The 19,945-nt window shown below is 36.8% G+C and overlaps 1 protein-coding gene across 3 annotated transcripts in view; it reads right to left on the bottom strand.

Moving 5' to 3' along the window:
- SEMA5A (semaphorin 5A) overlaps positions 1 to 19,945 on the bottom strand; it is a 298,126-nt gene that overhangs the window by 168,426 nt on the left and 109,755 nt on the right. For all 3 annotated transcript variants that reach the window (XM_017738722.1, XM_017738723.1, XM_008637204.2), the window contains one exon: positions 17,841 to 17,886. In XM_017738722.1, the coding sequence (XP_017594211.1) occupies positions 17,841 to 17,886 (46 nt within the window). The remainder of the gene's footprint in view (positions 1 to 17,840; positions 17,887 to 19,945) is intronic.

Below are 19,945 nucleotides of genomic sequence, written 5' to 3'. Positions count from 1 at the left end.
TATGTTGCTTTGTTATTAAGTTTACATGTAAAACTGTGTTGAGAAACCCTGCAAGATTACTTTTATCATCTGATGTTGCTTTTTTTTTAAAAAAAACAGGCTTTAATTGTCAAGTTTGTGTTTTGAATTAATAAATTTGAATCTAAATCAAGGTATATGTATTGTACAGAAGTTTCATATTTTTCCCACTCTAATTCTCTGTTTCCCCTACAAGCAAAAAAGTAGACAAAGGGTCAGAGATTTAATTCAGTTTCTGGTACGTGCTGTATGGACTTCTGACATTATCACCTCGTTGGTACAACCATTACTCTAAATAACTCTCTTCTCCACACTCATCCTGCTTGCACTTCCTTCAATGCAAATACAAATACTAAGGACACTATGCTGCTTCTCATTAAATAATGTCAATAAGGCTTTTTCAGTGTTGGAAAGTTCTGTACACAAAGCAACATTTTATTTTCACAAATTGTTTTTAACATAACTACTTTGGTAAAAAACTACAGTCCAGCTCACATATGACACAGTACTTTCATAGTAGTTTCTGGCCACCTACTTTTAATGCAAACTGTCTGCTCTCTTCTTCCTTAAAGTTTTTAAAAGCTTGTTTCTTTTCTGTTTAAAATACACTTGCTGCTCTGCTGCATATTATGACATCTGTTCACAACAACATGGGTCTCAGTTTGTCAAAAAATAAATCTTATGACAGAGCCTCATCTAGAACCAGTACAGCAAGATCATCTTCTCAGTATTACATTTTCCTTCGTCTATTTAAGTTAAGCTTCTGAGACCTCTGTTTGTTTCCTAAGCCCATAAAAAATGTTCTCTGTGCTTGACTGAAGTTCTGACTATGGTCTCAGAACTTAAAATGGCAAAACTAGACCTAGATGAATAGTTTAGTCTTATAACACAAGAACATGTGGAAGCCAAGAATCATTCTGCAGAGAAATTCAAGAAAAGAGATTGTTGCTTTTTTTTTTTTTTTTGGAGCAAAAGTAATTACTATCATCATCACTATTATCTTTATCATTATTGAGTCTGTGAAGTTGAGAAAGCAATATTGTTAAAATTCTTTGTATAAGACTACACTAAAATTGACCATGATATTAAAAAAGGCCTGTACTAGCAAGAGTGATAAGCATTCCAAAAATGACATTAGAGGACTCGTACTTTTCACGTGGAAAAAGTAAGAACTTAAAATAGACAAAATTTGTACAGACAGTAAACATTTAGGCTTGCCACTGACTTAGGTGAGGAGGATGCATCCATATGAACATGCCTTTTTTTCCAAAAGGTAATTACTATCCATGGGGACAGCTGAAAAGCCTCTGTTCATAGAAGTATTGATCCTCAGGTCCTGCAAAATAATGCTAAGAGCCTCTTGAAAGAAGAAAACGTGCTGAAAAATTTCTCGTCATTAGGTAGACACTAAAGCATATCAAAACATTACTAGCTATGCCTATTAAAACCAGCAACCTACTCCCAGCATTAATCAGTTTATAAATTAATTACTCCTGTGTAAGCAGATCCCCATCTGTTCTTCAATGAAAGAGCAACCTCAGATCTTCTTTCTCTTCGGCTACCAACAGGATTATTCATCAGATTTCCAATCAGTCAGCTCATTTTTATAAGCTATTTTCAGGATTCTCTGAGTATTACCAAGCATATAATTCAAGCTGACAGACTGTTGGTGTAGCAATAAGGCACAAGAAGGAAAGACTATATCCTAGATTGAGTCTGTAAGGGTAACATTTTTGTTTGCTTTTCTTTACAAGAGTTTTGCAGAAAGGTTGCACTGCATAATGCATACTCAGGTGACAAAATGGACACATGGCTGCTCTCTGAGTTCTTTCTTCAAGAAGAAGCTTACTTCTGCAGTCCAACTGTCCTAGTGTTCACGACAGCAACAGCAGCAGAACTTATATAAGAAGCCAAACACTCTCCTTGTGAGGACCTTGCTTTCCACTGTCCAGAAGAATTAAACACTCTTCATGGTCTCAGGCACATTACAGACATCTCTACTAAGCAAGCAGGTGACAAATACAAAAGAAGTCATTCCACTTCTGTAAAAATTACTGTAGGTACTTGTTACAGTCTATTTACTTTCAAGACAAAAAACCATAGATTTAGGTAACCATTTCTTGATGTGACTTATACCAAATATGGTCTGACTGCTCTGAAGACTGATGTAGAATTTGCTTTTGTGCTCCTCTTGCGAAGACAAAACAGGAGGGAAAAAAATTCCAGTAGGAAAGGGGGCTCAAACAATATTCCCATGGCTATTATAACAGTGCATTAACATCAGAATCAGTAGCATCAGTATTTATAAACTTCCACACAGCAATTCCACTCTCTGTTCAACAGGCATTTTAAAGAGATATCTATATAACAGACAAGTAAAGGATATCTCAACATGCTTTAATTAACACAAACATCTGCTACTCCAGTCCCATGATATTAGGAAGTCTGGTGCACAGTCTGTGTAGAAGTCCATGCTCCTACAGCTAATGCTGCCATCAATCCACGTGCTAGCCAGATTAATGCACCTCCAGTAAGCCACACATATGCACAGCCACTACAGTACTTCCAGCAAGGTCTGTAAGGATAGCAGAGCAGCACTATCCAAATCCACCCACTCATTCATCTATCACTAATTCAAAGTGAGAGACCTGAAGAGTTTCAGAAATCCAGCTACACCACATGCATGTCAGCAAAACCAACACTAGCCACTTCTAACAGCACATTGCCCTGTGGCTCCAGAAGCATGCCACTGACACATTTGAGAACTCCTGTGGGCTTCCTCTCTCTCAAAACCAGAAGCCTGTATTACACAAATGCATTAAATATGGCCAGGACTTTTCCAACAATAGTAACAATGATGCCTATGGAAAGTGTTGAACCATTCCCTAAACTTTTCCAAGTTTCATTACAAATTTACAAAAAAAGCTTCTCAGAGCTTGAGTTAAATATCTGCAAAATGAGAAAAAACAAACTGTCTTCTGAGTATTTCTGTTCAGGAAACTCAAGCTGCAGGAGACAGAGATCCAAATCCATGCTGTGAATCAGATGACAAACAAAGACACGAGTCAATCTCTAATACTCAAAAGCAGTATGCTAGCTGTTGGACTACTAATTCTACTTCACATTGCAGCTCTTGCTTGCCTCTTTCTACTTCACCCAGAAAATCCAAAATGTTTATTAGGAATATGAAAAACTTCCTCTGAATGAGACAGAAAAGTAGTCAACCTCTTCTATTATTCCAATCCATTACATGTTTTCAGTGGCCATCTCTTACGAATGGGTGATTGGAAGGGTTGGAAGGGAGTCTGGAGATCATCTAGTTCCACCTCCCCTGCTAAAGCAGGTTCACCTAAAGCAGGGTGTGCAGGTTTGCATCCAAGCCAGTTTTTATCTCCCTCAAAGATCTCCATCCTGTTTTATCTCAGAATCAAGGGAATTTTTGGGAATGAAATTGACTGGTAAGCAAGGTCTTCCAATTAAATTATCTTAATTTTATTCTAGTTACATTTTGGTTTGGGGCTGGGTTGGCCCAAAAATAGGTTTCGATTCAGATAGATTTAACACTTCTAAAAATAGAGTTTGATATTTGTGTGCTACATCCTGCCCTGCATAGGGAGAGTACATCGGCTTATCAGCTGTACTAAGTCTGTGATATGTAACAAAATTAAGGCTTTCCTACAGGAGGAGCAATTTGAGAACCACTTGATTTAGGTGCTCTGTACTTTGTTTTTCCCTTTCCTACTTTTGGCACTGAAGTTCTTTTTACTTAGCCACTCCATTTCACTGTCAGCATCAGTCTTGTATCATTTAAGAGGCCAGATACAGGCAGCAGAGTGGCTGTGTTGGGATGTGTGATCCCAGATGCACAGTACCAACGTGCTGCCCTGATGGAAGATTTAGAAGTTTGAATTACTTCAGATAGTCCCTGGGCCTTATTCAAGTCTTAGCAGACAATGTTTCAGCCAAGAAACTTGAATGACTACACCCAGGATCCACAAAGCCATTTGCAGATCTTCGCAGAGATGTGCATCTGGAGAGTCTCAATCATCTGTTCTGTAAAAATGTTGGCTGAAAAATATGCATATCAGCCTGGTAAACAGCATTGGCCTTCCTCCCCCAGTCTGCTCATCATACATTTACACTGCCTCCAACTTGCTCCAGAACCCTGTGAGTCTTCTCCGCCATGGTGATCAGGTGGGTTTTTTCGCTGAAGATTTTTCTTCTTGGCTGGCTTCCAGAGATACTCTAGATTTGTGACCATTTTGCGGTCATTTTAAAAGGGCTGCTTTTTGTGCAGAGTATTCAGCCAGACCAGATGTTCTTCTTGAAGAAATTACTTGTTTTAATCCTCTTTTCTCCTCAGATTTTATCTTTCAGGACTCCATTTTCTGGGCTACACTGACTAAAGCTCTTTCATCTATTTGGCTCTGATTTGCTACACAAACCAGATTCAATCTGTGTTGTTTTTTTGAAGAGGTAACCTCCAGTTTCCTGGCACTTTTTCTTCAACTGGCTGTTCAGAATCAGCAGGGAGTTTATGCATGGCTGGTTCTCCCAGCAAGGACTTCACGATCCTTTCTGGTATGTACTGCATTGCCCATGTACCTGCTGTTCTGAAAAAGTCTGGCAAATATTACTTATTCTTCACAGATAAAAACAAACTACACATTTTTACTTACTTCTTGCAGTAAACATTGAACTCTCCCTTTTGGAAACTCCCTGACTCCATCTGCAAGATGCATTTGTCCTAGCATGACTGGTTTCTCAGTCTATAATGATGCCTTTTCCTGGTCTTAAAATCAAGAGTCATACACGGTTAGAAGGGGAAAAGGGATTTTACCTTGGTATTTATTTTAAGGATCCTTAGGTGCACACGTCCAGGTCAAATGCATCGAGATGCACCCTGCTGAGTATCCCCAAAGATCGGGTATAACATTATAGGGTTTACTAATTAGCATATCTATCAAAGATTCCCCACTGAGAGGCTCAAGTGAGCCCCCCTCCCCAAGGAGCCTTCCCCTGGATGGTTCTATCTTAGTTTACAGAATGTGTTCTGGAGAGGACCTTGGGGTCTGGGGCACACTGATCCCTAACTACGAAGCTTCTAAAATGTTTAGTCTCCTAGCTGAACAAACAAGTCCAAGAATGTAGGCAAAAAGCACTAAGAAATCAGAAGTTGTATAAAAGGTGTAACAGGGGTATAAAAGAAAACACAAAAAATCTTCGTGGCATCAACAAGATACATTTTCTTTCCCAATTCACAAGGGTGATTAGCAGAGACAGGCCTTCCATAGCACCGCATTATCCGTGAGCTTTGCAAGTCGCATCAACTCTAAAATGCATTTATAGTGCCTCAGTCTGATTGGATTCCTTCACAGGAATATATTCTTTACCTGTGTTCTGTCCTGTCTAGCTACTCTCCTCTGCAACTTGCAAGTCCCAGTGAGAATGTAACTACTAGAAACCAGCATTTCACCGTGCTACCTGTTATTTCATCACAGAAGCTTCAGCAAGTTTGGTGAGAGAAATACAAATATTTCTTCGACATTCACCCGGGTAGATTTATCATTCTTTATTCCCTCATTTTTAGGTCAACTAAAGTGCAATTGTACAATGAATAATAACTTCTTATATTTTATATGTAATTTTATAGAAATAAGAATGACAGGACTTCCTTTACAATTGAAAATGAAAGCAATTCTTCCTTTTGTGTGTCATAGCTGGGCATGTAGCAGAAAAATCAATGAAACTACAAATTTTTGTGGAATAATATACTTGGTTTATGCAGCAAGCCTGCTTTTGTAGATTATTTGCACATGATTTTCCATGCACCAGTTCCCAAGTTTCAAATTTATTTCTCAGCCTCCTTTATGAGGTAGCTAGAGTACAATAATCTGAATACAACTCCAAGATGAAACACGACAGCAGCTGATTCTGATCTGATTTCTTTCTTTTAAAATAAAGTTATTGTTGCTCTTCCCATCTCTCATGGGATTCAACTGCATGTGTGCTTTGGATTTCCTCATCCCACCCCAGGCTGCTTGGACAGGAATTTCTGTATTCCTCCCTGGTCACCTGTCCCTGCTTCTACCACTAGAATTCTTCTTTGTTTTGCTTGAGGTTAGCTGGAAACTCATTGCATATCCATGCAGGTCTCCTGACGCCCTTGCTGTTTTCAGTATGGACCATTTTATTGTCAAAAAAAAAAAAAGAAAAATCAGTTTATGAAGGATTTTGTCTAAATATACATTAGCATGCGAAATTCTCCACTCAGCTTTATCTTGTCAACGCACATCCAGAGTTTTGTCAAGTACAACTCATTCAGCTTTATTTTCTCATGCTGAATAGCACAATATTCTATAAGGAACATCACTGACAGATGTGTGAGAAAAGACTGTGGAGTCGCGCCTAGTGCTATCTTCATAAACATACGATGGCATATTTTTGATCTTCTATGAACATACAGAATTATTATTTCTTCAGACCTGTCCTGACATATTATAGAAGCTTCATTAATAAATCCTAGCCTAATTAAAGTAAGAAAAAATGCCACTGAAAAAGGTTTTGTGTGTATTTGACAGCATAAAACTTAATTCATATCTTTTTATTGCCCAGATATTCAGAAAAAAAGAGTATGCATAATTGTACTGAGTAACAAAAATAACCATGCACCTAGGAGTCAGAAAGAATTTCACTGAGAAAGGTTTCATCTCACCAATGGAAAGTAAAATGTGTGCAAAACTCTGAACATTAATGCAGATGAGCTTCCACAGTTCCACTTCCCACAAAGTCTCTCCTCTTGCCAGATCTCGTATTCATCTCGTAGTAACAAAGTGGGGGAAAAAGTAGGGAACAGTTTCACCTTTCACCATTTCAGCTCCCTGAGATGAGTGGGAAGAGGCACAAAATCACTCCCAGAATTGCCAAAATACCTAGGCAAAGACTTGGAGCTTATGAGCTGTTACCCTTTCAAGCAGAGTTCCCACAGATACCCTAGAAGCAATGGTATGAATAAATACTGGGAAGCTACTGCATTTTCCACTCACTGTGGCTTCAGAATTAATTTATACTGCCATTCATATTTCGACGCAATTAACAGAAACCAATGTCACGTACACATACCAGACACTGTATTTAATTTAAAATGCTCAATTTAAAGGCTCAGAAAGTCATAAAAATAGAACAGCATAAATCTGTATTTTTTTTTTCCAAAACAGTGGAAAAGATTCAACTTAATATCCATCCCACCTCAGAAATATTTCCTAATTCATCAAATTCTCTCCAAGGTGATTTCAAAGTTCTGAAAACTCATGCTCACCTGAGTTTTCATTTAGAAATGAAAGTATTAAGAAACTGAATCACAAAACACATAAAATTGTCAATGCCACAATGAAGTTGCTATTTAACTAATAATTAAGAGAAATTTGTTTTGCTTCTGACGCAGTTACTGGTTTCTCCTAGAACTGATTTCCATAAGGTTGCTTTGTCCTGGGTACCCACATAAATATGAAATTCTGGAATTTTCTCAGGTCTTTCATTTGATTTTTAATAAACCTAACCAAATCAGACAGTTTAAAACCTAAACCAAAACACAAACAGTTTTGTGGCTGACTACTTCTGATTACTACAATGGTAGCTATACCCTGGGAAAAAGACCTGTAGGTTCTCATCAAGGAGGTAATTTTCAAAACTGAATATGGACCTAACTGTAGGTGTAAATATTAACCTCTAGTAAAACTCCTCTTTTATTAATTTGTTTTCTTTGAACTATATAGTTGTCATTACTTTTATCAATCTAAATTACAAAAAATATCTCAATATATATGAACAGGCCCAAGTACAGACCCTGTAGTTTCTCATTTCCCATAATTTTGTAATGATCTGTTTTTTTCTTTTTGTACTTTGATCATTTGTTTGGAAAATCAGTATACCAACCACCATCACATCCCTGATTTAGAGAAGCAAATAAAGTTTTCCCAGGCACTAGAACAAACATGTAAAATTCAGAAGTACTGACTGAAGAAGATAGTATTAAAATCAGGGGAAAAAAAGAAAAAAGAAAAAAAAAATCCCAAACATACAGCAAATAAACATATAACTAGCTTAACCCTGTAATAGATCAGCCCATATTCAATTCAGCCTTGCTTAAGAGTGCACAATAGTGGTCAGACAGTCTTCAAGTTCATACTACTTGTTGAGTTTAGAAACCATGACAGAAAGAGCTTAACACACATTTTACATACAACTTACTCACAAAGGAAGCCTGCTGCATACGGGTGATGTAGAAAAAAAAAATCTTATTGTCAAGTTCAATAGAGATGCTTAATTAAAACAAAACAAAAAAAAAAAATAGGTGGCATTTATTCATTTATTCTTCCCTGCGCACTCAACATTTTTCCTCAGGGGAATTAGAAAGTTCAGAACTCAGATGTCTGTGGATCTTGGGCTTGGGTGTTGATCTATCCCCATCCACCAGAGAGCCTAAACACCTAAGCTGAGACTCCCAAGTTCCATTTTGAGGACAAACACCTAAAAATACTGTGATTTGAAGGCAGGCAAACTTAAAACATTTATTTAAGTAAAATACTGACAACCTAAACAGTGACATTATTTCTCTTAATTGCTTTATGGGTAAGGTTATGTCCTTTAGAGGGCTATTTGCTCTACTGAGCTTTAGGAGTTACTCGTGGTCTGTGGGGGTCTAGATTTTCCTGCCTTCAAATAAATCCAAAATAAGAGCTAAACAAAAAATTTAATACAAAAATCTCACATATGTGTCTGAACCCAGATATTTCAAAGGACATTTAGCTTTCAATTTTAATAAATTGATTGATTTCCATAGTTTGACATGATTTATTGGTCCCAGACTTGACAGCAGAAGCATCATATTGAGGTACCATCTGGAATGGGTGAGACAATACATGCCAAAACAGAAGAGAGCTAAAAACAGGGTTAGGAAAAGGCAGCAGAAAAATAAGGATAAGGCAAAATGAAGGAAAAAGGTATCCCAAAATATTGGATAAACCTATAGGAGTAAAACAACTTTAGTCCTCTATTCTCAATTCAGAACAGGAATAGCTTCCTATACTATGACTAAGCAGTGTCTCTCTCAAACATTTAGGAGCAACAATCCACCTCATAAATTGGGTTTAGTAGTGTTGACCAGGCAGGTAACATACTGACAGCAACCCTCCCTTCATGCCCTGAACCATTTAGGAGAGTAGGACCCTCCCTCCCACACATTTCTGCATGGGATCCTCACCAGCTAATGTCCTTGTTGCAAGTTCCTCAAATCCTTCCTTCTGCTTTGGTTATAGCAACAAGTGTCCATGACTCAGCCTCAGTATGGCTGCTTTGTTTCCTTAAAAGTTTAAAAATCTTGAGTTTTCCAAAATCGTAGTAGCAAAAAACTAGTCTCCTAACCTTGAAAATTTTTACACCTCCTCCCTAGCAAAAAAGGGAACAGAACTTTTTGCCTTACAGAAACAGCCAGTTTTTCCCACAGTTCAGCAGCTGGGTGCATCCTTTAAAGTCACTGTGTTAAAGGCTTCTTAGAGCTGAAGGTCAAGATGTGTATCTTAAATTTTTTGGCCCTGTGGCAAGGGAACACGAGGCTGCTCCACCATTTTTCTATTACTCTAGGTTTAAATGCTGGTCTTCTTAATTTCATGGGTTTTTTATAATTTCAAAAACCAATTGCAGGGGATACTACAGGCCAAACAATGCCTTTATGCCAGGTACTGATGACCACTAAAACACAGGGGTAAGCTGAACTCATCTCCACTCTGTAGCATTACCCAAAAGCATCTATGCCCAATCCCCCCTAACCTTGAAGAACTGTTGAACAGATCTTTGTAGTACTGGAAAAGACAATTCCCCCTGTGGCTGAGAAAATGTGTCTTTAAGCCTCCTCTTTGAATATGCATGGCATAAAAACTGTGGTTGAAACTCTCATTAGTTGTTACAGGCCAGAACACACAATGAAGTTCCATATCAGGGTCTGCAAGCAAAAATTGATAAAATATGTTTGCAGACACTGTATTATAGATATAATGTCTTCCAGAGCATACTGCATATTCCATTTCTTTTCTAAATTGCTCAGTGCTGCAGCATCCAGTTGCCAAAGAGCTGGAACTTTCCATCAGCAACTGCCTGTGGCAATCTCCACCTGGGCAAGACAATATAAGAATTAAGACAATCTGCTTTCAGTCTCTATATCAGTTTTTCTGCTCTCATTTTCTACAGTTTCCTAACATTTCTGAACTTTCTCAGTATAAAGGCTACACTGAAAGAGGCTGATTGTCAAAGAGAGCTTCTGTCTCTCCATAAATATCATTCTGTTTTCACGGGATGCTGCTTGAGTCCAGAATTAGCTGAAGCTCACCAGGGCTCTATACAGCCCAGAGATTTGGCAAGCAGCAGCCTGATTTATTTTCAAGCAGATTCTACTTGGTGATTACTCTTGTGGAACTCTAATGATTTATCATTTTAGTGAAAACTTGAACAAGCATCACCTTCTTAGGAAAAGACATTTTGACAATTACCTTTTGTGCATGTAATGAAGTGTGGGTGACCACCATACATAATACCCAGGAAAATTATTGGAAAGGGTGAAATTATACCACTATAAAATCCAAATCAGCTGTTTCAGAAGTAACAGTTGAAAAATGTACACACATACTTTTTGATATCACCTGTATTTGTCATGAGAACAAATGCACTCATTTATATATTCAGGTGATCCAGGCTTCCCCTTTATCTTATAAAAACCCAAAAAACAACCCAAAACCCACAAATTTTTAATATCCAAAGAAAACAGGAGCTTTACTCCAGTGGAAGGCAAAAATTTTAGTACCTATTCTGTTCTTTACTGTGAAACCAGAACAGAAGATCACTGTAAACATACAAGAAATGCAGCCTAAGAAGCAGACATAAGGGAAGAAAAAGAATAAAAAAAAGCTAAGCTTCTTGACTAAATGGACTCATTTGTCTAGAAATACACTTGCACCTGTATTTTAGTACTGGAACAAAACAATGAGAGATACAGCAAATAAATGAAAAATTACATCTCTGCCTGCCTTTCTTTTTCTATTCTTTTCCTCCATCACTGAAAATACTAACACATACAGATAAGCCAAAGCAGCAGCAAAGCCCTGCCAATTTGCCAGCATTCTTTTCCTTCAGTTAGACTCTTTTTAAATCTACATGACAAATTTCAACTGTACTGAAGGGTAAGAAATTACAAATTCTGGAGACTAAAACCTTCCAATTTTGTAGAAGCCAGGTGTAAACTAATAACTAGCAGAAATGACCAGAAGAGAAACACATCCAGTTTAGGCCTCACATGCCTATTGTATAGCTTTTTAGTGGGGGTCTTCACATGAACCTAGAACAACACACACAGGAAAAAAACGCTCAAACAATTAGCTGATATATGTAACCACACCCCTGCAGATGAAAAATCCCACACATGGAAAGAAAATTCAGAATGCAGAGTGAATCAGTACTTGGCCAAATATGACCTAAATGGTTTTAGGACAGCAACCATCCTCTGGTTAATACATAGGTGAATCTAAGAGCACCAGCTGTTTCAATAACGAAATTTTTTCAAAAGAAATGAAGCACTGTCTGCTGGTAATTGATTTCTGCACAAATATCTTATAAAGGAAATGTCAGGATTTGTGTGATCTAACATGCTTTATCTAGCTTTAGGATCTAACATGCTTTATCTAGCTTTCAGCTGCATGTAAAAGAGGTCATTTGGGTAACGATTAGGTAAGTGAAATTACGCACTGCTAGCTGAATTCATCCTCTTCTGGCTTTGATAAAGTTGTAATTTTGGCCAGAAACTACTGTCATGCAAACAGAAAACAAGATAATGAAAATACTAATGGGATCGCAGAAAAAAATCTAGAATACACTAGCCACAACATCCATCTATACCTGCTACAAAGGACTAGCTCTGGCTTCACAAATAGTTTTAACTGTTCTTTAAATTTCCAATACTCTAATTACTTGTGCACTTATTGTATAATCAAATCCAACAATCTGCCACCAGAAAGGTATCAACAACAGGAAGAGGTACTTGATAGTGGTGGCATTGCTATATGTAGATGTACTGCTCTTTGCCTTTTCTTAATTTTTTTCTTTTTTAAACTCTGCTCTCAGCACCAATATAGACAAAAGGCAACAGTCCAAATACTTCTGCACATTTGGCTCATCGCTAGCACCAAAACAGAAGTTTGCACCAGCTCTACTATTTTTTGGTCACTCTGCGATTTGGTCACCTCAGTGTTCTTTGGAAAAGTTTTACAAACACGAGTTGCTCCCTTCACTTCCAACCCTTTGAGGAACTTGGAATAGCATCAAAAGTGACAATAACTTATGCACTCTGCTTATCCATTGTGTGTCCCAGACACAAATGTGAAGGGCCTAGGCGGAAAAAATATTTTGGTGGCTGATGCTACCTTCACATAAAGAAGGGAGAAAAGTACCTGTAAAAGGGAGGAGTACTCTTTACTCTCCTCACCCTTAAATAGGTATCAGGCAAAGGAAAACCCAAGAGAGTTTTTTTCATTTGCTTTGCTGGTTTTCTCCCTGCTTAGACACTCAAAATAGAATGTTAAATCTCAGACTGCTTGGCATTTCAATATTGCCAACCTATGATTGTCACCAGTTAAGGACAAAGGACATCCTTAGTTGAGGTTCCCTTATGCCTTCAAGTGTGATGGCAGAGAAAGTATTTCTTGTATTTCCGTTTCAGCACAGTTGCTTCACCCCAAAATAAAATTATGATTCATTAGGTTTCCTTCATGTATTTCACAAATCAGACATCTGTTACACAAGTAGCGACGGCAACATACAACACAGAAAAGAAATAGATTGCAATACAATGAATGAAAGTTCTAGAAACATAATTAAGAAGCCTTTTAAGGATTCTATTTATTTAGTTACCCAAAAAACTTGAGATTAAAAGATTAAAGCTTCATTACCTTTATCTCTGAATTTGTTGATTATAACTACAAGTGCATAATATGAGCATAAATTAAAGTTTTGATCCCACATGGTAACTACTTACAACTTTTCATTTGTTCATACCAAAGGGAACTTGAGAGCGCTGACCCAAAAATTAATTGTAAGGACAGTCTGAGTGATCTGTGCCTCCATTTTTTATAGACTTGGACAAGTACCATCGTAACCAAAAGACAAACAAAGGTTATGAAGGCTTCTCACAAAAGATACAGAAAGATCTGTTTATAATAATAGCAAGCAATTGTTATTTTCAAAATGGAATTACAGCCCTGGTGAGGATTTGATTTATTTTAAAAAATTAAAAATCAGGTGTTGTTAATATTTATATTCTATATTAAAATTTAGGTAAAAATTTTAAAAAGCATTTCAGGTTATAAATTAGAATTTTTAAAAAACCTCAATCACTGAATCAAATTCCCTCTGTTTCACATAGGCAAACACAAAATATATACTCAAAGAATAGTACAATTTAATTAACTCAGTACTTAGCCTACCATCTAGCCACTAATGACTGCTGTCAAAGTGAACTGGTATGTTATATCATATGGTATATCATATGTAACAGGTATTTCAGACACTCTTGACACATGTAAACAATAGTGAGAATTCTCTCAGGCAATATTTGTTTTACCAAGTAGCTCCTTTTCCAGAAAACTCATAGCTCCAATCTTGCCTTTAATTCCTTGAATGCCCTATTAACAGGTGTGCATATATAAACATATATAAACACAAGCATATCTATAAACCAAAACCATCAAGACTCCAGAATTTAAAGTTGATTAACACACATAAAAATGAAACTATGATCTTCTTAGCCTGCATAAAGTATTTAATTTCAATCTTGCAGTAAAAATGGGCTAAAATTGCCTTTAAAAATGGACTTTGAGGTATGTGTTGCCCTAACTGAAAGATGTGTAGGTTCTGGATGAGAATAAAACCTGTGGAAAACCATGTAAATACAGAAATGGGTGGAATAGGCTCATATTCAACCTTCTGGGCATCTCAAATTGCGAATAGACTTTATAGATGGAACATTTATATGAGAAGGGCAAACTCAAGCATGTGCCCTGTAAATGCCTTAACAACCTGAGTTTATAAAGAAGTTTACCTTATGGAAGAAGAAAACACGCACACTTTCTATGAGGTTTGTGAAAAGATTATGCAGGCTGGCATATTGTTTATTTCAACTGTGGCATAAAGACTTTTATAAGCCAGCATGTACTAGCTTTCCATTCTTTACATACACATCAGCAGACTTGTCATGTAGGTAGACACAAATAAGCGTTTGAATTTAGAAGCTCTCTTCTCAAAAACTTTGGAAAAAAGAGAACGTGAGAACAGACACTTGTGACAGCCATCCACCACATAATGTCAAAGCCCCACTATGAATGTTGACATTTGCTAGATGTCATGGGTTTTAAAGTATATTTTTGAAAATAAATGTATTCATTTAAAAACTACCATTTAGATTTCTGCTTTTATATTTTAAGAAATACAAGAGTTTTCAGGAAATCTAGCTTTCATCTTGGCCAATGCTTTTATGGATCATCCTGTTACTGTTACTTGAGGTGAGACACAACAAAGCAAAGCTCACAAAACAAATCCACACAGAGTCAGGCTTTCTCTGTCTGTGAGCCTACTATTGCTGCAGAGAGAGTGATAAAATATTTGCTCTTCTATAACCACAACCCAATGAGTGCTTCTTCCCTAATCCATAATCATTATGCATGCATTGTTCCAACAGCCAGCTTTGAACAATTTGACTCTAAGGCTTCTCCGTCAAGAGCTTAAAAGGCTTTCACTTGCTGTATTCTTCTTTATCCTGCTACACAAAGAAAATTGCTGAGACACATCAAATACTGGTTTGCTAAAGATATTATCATATGAAACTTGCTTATTCAAACAACATGCTGTTCCTATAAACTATGGAGCACAGAACCATGACATGTGGGATGACAACTTTGATGTACCCACAATGGGCGACGATGTCTCAGTGCACAGCCCCAGCTCATGTTTAAATGCACATCCTGTCTGATGCACTCTGGAAGCACTCTAACCCCACTTTAACAAGGGATTAACTTCCACTAAACTGGTGGAAACAGTACCCTTTCAATACATGTGCTGCATTTCTTTTGTGATAACTTGCATTTCAAATGGATGTCTGGTTTTGGTTTGGGTTGTTGTATTTTTTTTTTTTTCCAAGGAAGATTATTTCCCAACTATTTTCCAGGCACACACTTGTAAAAGACAGGACATTTTGGAACAAAGAAATTTTTTGAAAAGTTTGCAAACAAGGAGTCATTATTTTAATTTATTCCTTTTTAGAAAGCTTTCCTATTACAAAACTGTATCCGGTAATCTTGCAAAGTCTGATAATACTCCAAAAGAACACTTTATTTATAAAATGTCTATATTTCCAAAAACACACAGAAATTTGTAAACAAAGTATTTTCAAATACGCTTTTTCTATAAATATGAGATTATTACTGCTGCAGTTTATTACACGTAACATGAAGCCTATTGTCTTCCCAGCGGCAGTGTGCGCACAAAATAACATATTCCAACAGACACTTAAGCATGACAGATGAGGAAACGAGCTTAGATGAAAATAACTGAAGTGCGTCAATGGTCAAAAATTAGTTTGAGGCATTCCCTTTATTTTCCAGAAGGAAAAATACAATAAGTAAGATTCAACTGATGAATCGGTTATAAAAAAAAAAAAAAACCAACAAACAACAAAGTGCCAATGCTAAGAAAATAAACAGTTATAAAAGTCCAATTGAAAATTGTAGAAAAGGAGGATGCAAATTGTTCCAATTTGCTTCCATGCTGGAAGTATTTGCCGTGAAAGAGGAAGAAGTCAGTAATTTTTCTCCTGCTTCCCACACACAATAGCAAAACTAGAGCTCGAGCAATTTTCTAAGACAATTAAACAACAGGTATACAGACTGTCTTGTTTCTAGCCTTTTCTTTCTTGTTATTGAGCTATGCTGAAAGCTTCTATCATAGCTAGCACTTCACTGTGTGCGTTTTCTTCCAGATGTGAAAACATGGTTTATTAGCTTGTGAAACATCTGCATGTTTTTACAAAAGCTGGCTCATGGAAAAAAAAAAAAAAAAAATCAAAGCAAGCAACATAAGTAGAAGAATTAAATGAGATTTTTTTTATATTATTACTATGACAAAAACTGTGTGAAGAAAAAGAAATGGTAAAAAAAAATTTCTCCTGTCCATAAGTGAAATATCGAAGTGCTCAGTCCTTTGGCAAATAAATGCTAACTAGCACATGCAGTATCAACGAGTTAAACCACAGCAAGCTTTATTTCTCCCCTGAAATTCCATCATTCTCTTTTGCAAGGATTTCATACACCCTCTGCTTTGCTTCCCACTTTTCCTCTTGTCTTTTTCACCCATAATACCGGATTACATGACAAGACCTGAATGTATTGTTTAGTTAGTTTAGGAATCCTGAACAATTCACCCTACAAATTAAAGCAAAGGCCTCAGTTGCCTCACATCTGATTTGGAGCTGCCAAAACTGGCACATTCAAGGAAACACATCTTTTGGATAATGGCTGTCCTGGGCCACTCTAATAGAACTATAAAAGAAATAGAGGCAAAGAAGAGGAAGAGATCTGTGAAGGACAAATATGAAGGAATCATAATGGTAGGCTTGAAAATGAGGGAAAAAAATTGAACCATACGTGTAGAGATAGTAAAGATATGCTGGTGAAAGAAAAAAAACCCAACACTTTTGATTTAGAAACACAAAGATTTGTTGAAGAATGTTAGAAAATACAGAGACAAACCAGTGGTGCTACAACACTGAAGACAGAATAAGAAACTTTACCAAAAGGCAGCTTGAGAAGACTGTTTAAAGGCTTCTTAACATGCATAAGACTGAAACCCAGTAACCCACTACAACATCAACACTATGATTTCTGTGTTCAGTTTGTATTTTTTTGTGGATTGGGGTGAGAAGGGGTCTGGTTCAATCAGTCAGCACAATTAAAAACCTCTGTAATCTGCAGAATTCTCCCTCACTAGTGAATTCAGTCTACTAATACAGGTCCTAACAGAGGAAAGTCATGAACTTCTATCTATGAATTAGCAGGATAAAGTACAATGGCACCATCAGAGACCTCTGAGTGCAGCCTCTCAACAAGAACCTTTAGGACTTAAATTATTTGCCAGGATATTGAATATGGCACAGAAGATGAAAGCGGACAGCCCAAATTCTGTATATTAAAAGTGCTTGGTGTGTCACAGCCTTAAACACCAGCAACGAAATTGAATATTTATTAATATTGCAATTTTGATTAAATATAAGCTAACATCAGATCTTGTTTCTAGTAGTCTAGGAAGGCAAATAAAGTCAACAAGCCTGATTAAAGCATACACAAGTTGTTTTACAAATCACAAGTACAGCCTTACCTGGATGCCTTTTACTTTTCTGTATTCGGCTGTAGAGAATTACTTCATTAATTAATAGGGATAGTACTGAATCTAAAGGTAGTTAATTTAAAATTGTATTAATGAAGACTATGAAAATCCACTCTAACAAAATCACAGCAGACTAAGGCAACATCAGATCTGTATGGCCTGGGACAAAGGCTAATCTGGAATTAAAAGGGATAATATAACTTATGTAAGAAGAGGCCAGAAAAAGGACAAAAACAGATGCATATTTATGTGCAGCTATGAAGCTTATGAATATCTTTATTATCTGCTTTAAAACATCTGGTTACCTACATCTTGCAGAAGAAATAAGGAAAAAGAAATAAACATACCTGTATTAGAGAGAGATCCTCAAGCTTCAATCTGAAGAGGTAGTTTCTGGGGTTAAAAAGATAGCAGATAAAAATGAATTGTTACTAATATTTCAGTAAAAAACCCAAATGTTACCACTGTTTAAATGAAAACAATTAATGATGATAAAGGCAGAAAAAAATTTAAAAGTGACAGGTATTCAGGACTTCAAATTCTTTCAGAGGCTGTCTTAACATACAGCCCTTTGGGCTAAGGACTAAGCTAATTTCTAAAACAGATTTTCAGTCTGAAGGACTGGCTGAACATGAATAAAGTAGATATTTATACTGCATGCATGTACATCTGATTCATTGCTCCAGTCTTCCTTTAGAATCCATGGGAAGAAATACTCAGTGCTTTGGCAGATTCATGACACCAGTGTTGGATGTCTTTATCAGAATACGTGGACAGGCAGATTAAAGCTCTCCATTTCTCCCCACAAAGATGGGAACCTCATGCAATTAGCTCAGCCACATATATGTAAAGTTTGAAGCAAAGGATCCCAGTATCATGGTGAATCTGTACAAGCCATGGAGTTTCCACAATTTTGAGCAAAGTCCTGCCATATGTGGTCTAATTTCTTCAAAGCCTGAGATTCCCACAGCAGGGGCTACACGCAAACAAAACAAGCACGCTTTTCAAAAGCCTGTGGGTTTATTGCAAAAGTATTTCTCACTCCACTTTTTCTCTACAGCAGCATCACTGCACCTACAGAACTTGGGAGGAGTCCAGGCAACCCACAAGCAAGACATATTCCTCCTGCACCATTGTTTTCTTTCTTTCTTAGCTCTTATCACACCTCTTTTTCTTCTTTCCATTATTCAGTTTTTTTACTGCATCTTCACAGAAATAATACTCTTCAGTCCTCTTCTGCCTAATTTTTACCTTATCTAAAGCAATTCTGATTTTCCAATGTTGCTTCAGAGTGATTATGTTTTAGAGATGAAAATAAAAAGGATTTTAAAAATAATAATATAAATTATTTCAATCTTAATTTATTCATAACAAATCTGCAACATCAACTTATGAGATTTTTAAAAATTCACTTAAGTAACAAAAAACCCCAGATGATAAAGAGATGAGTAAAGTTAAACTTTAAATATTTGCAATTTTCAAAAATTATCTGTAATATTACAACCATGCAACTGATAGACATGTAATCAAAATTAAAATTAGGCCACATTTTTTGAGATAATAATTCTAATTCTTTCCAAAGAGATATGAAGTATTGTTAATGGCCACAGATGCTCAGGACCTATAGTTTACATCCCTATTAATTTTTTTAAATGAGACGGCAGGGAAGGGGAGAAGAACAAAACCAAATTGTGTCTAACTCAGAAACACAACCACTATCATGAGTATCTTTATGTATGGACTCTGGGAAACAGCTCTGTGCTGTTTATTTATTGACTCTGGTACACATATGGTCTACTCAAACTGTTGCTGTACAGGAACCATGTCACTAGTCTTTCCTCGGAGTATTGCTAAAGAGAATTACTCAAAATGGAGGATGTGGGTTATTAAGGGCAAGAATTCATGTGAAAGTAAAATAAAGACAGAATATTTATTATTAGACAGATATAAAATACTTGGGTTTGAGTCATGAAGGGACCTGAAGTGGATAAACAAAGAAAACAATACATTGCACACCAATGTATACACAAAGCTTCACCAAGTTACATACAAGCGGACTTGGAAGACTTTCACCAAAACACCAGGAAGCAACGCGTTATAGTCTTTCTAACACTTCTACACCCTCATCTTTGTAAAGACAAAAAATACCTTCACTTCTGCAGAATTTCTTGGCCAGAAGGATTCAGCAGGGAGCATAAATCCTTGGTCTGCTCCTCATCTCTGTGCATTTAAACTTCCATCACCCATCACTGTACTTCTTTCACTCCGATATCAAAGAAACCGACTTCACTGCTGTTGCAAAACAACTTCTTTTCTTCCAGAGAAACTGAAATGCGTCCTCAGCAGGTATAAACTGCTTTCTTAACTCAGTGGTATGAGACTCACAGGAATGGCACATAAATGCCCCATCTCACTCTACAAATAAATGCAGTCTCTGTTGCAGAATATGTGA

This window comes from Corvus brachyrhynchos, unplaced genomic scaffold (assembly GCF_000691975.1).
Source record: "Corvus brachyrhynchos isolate BGI_N302 unplaced genomic scaffold, ASM69197v1 scaffold23, whole genome shotgun sequence".
NCBI lineage: Eukaryota > Metazoa > Chordata > Aves > Passeriformes > Corvidae > Corvus > Corvus brachyrhynchos.
The sequence above is the reverse complement of the archived record's forward strand: the minus strand, read 5'-3'. Positions and strand labels throughout refer to the sequence as shown.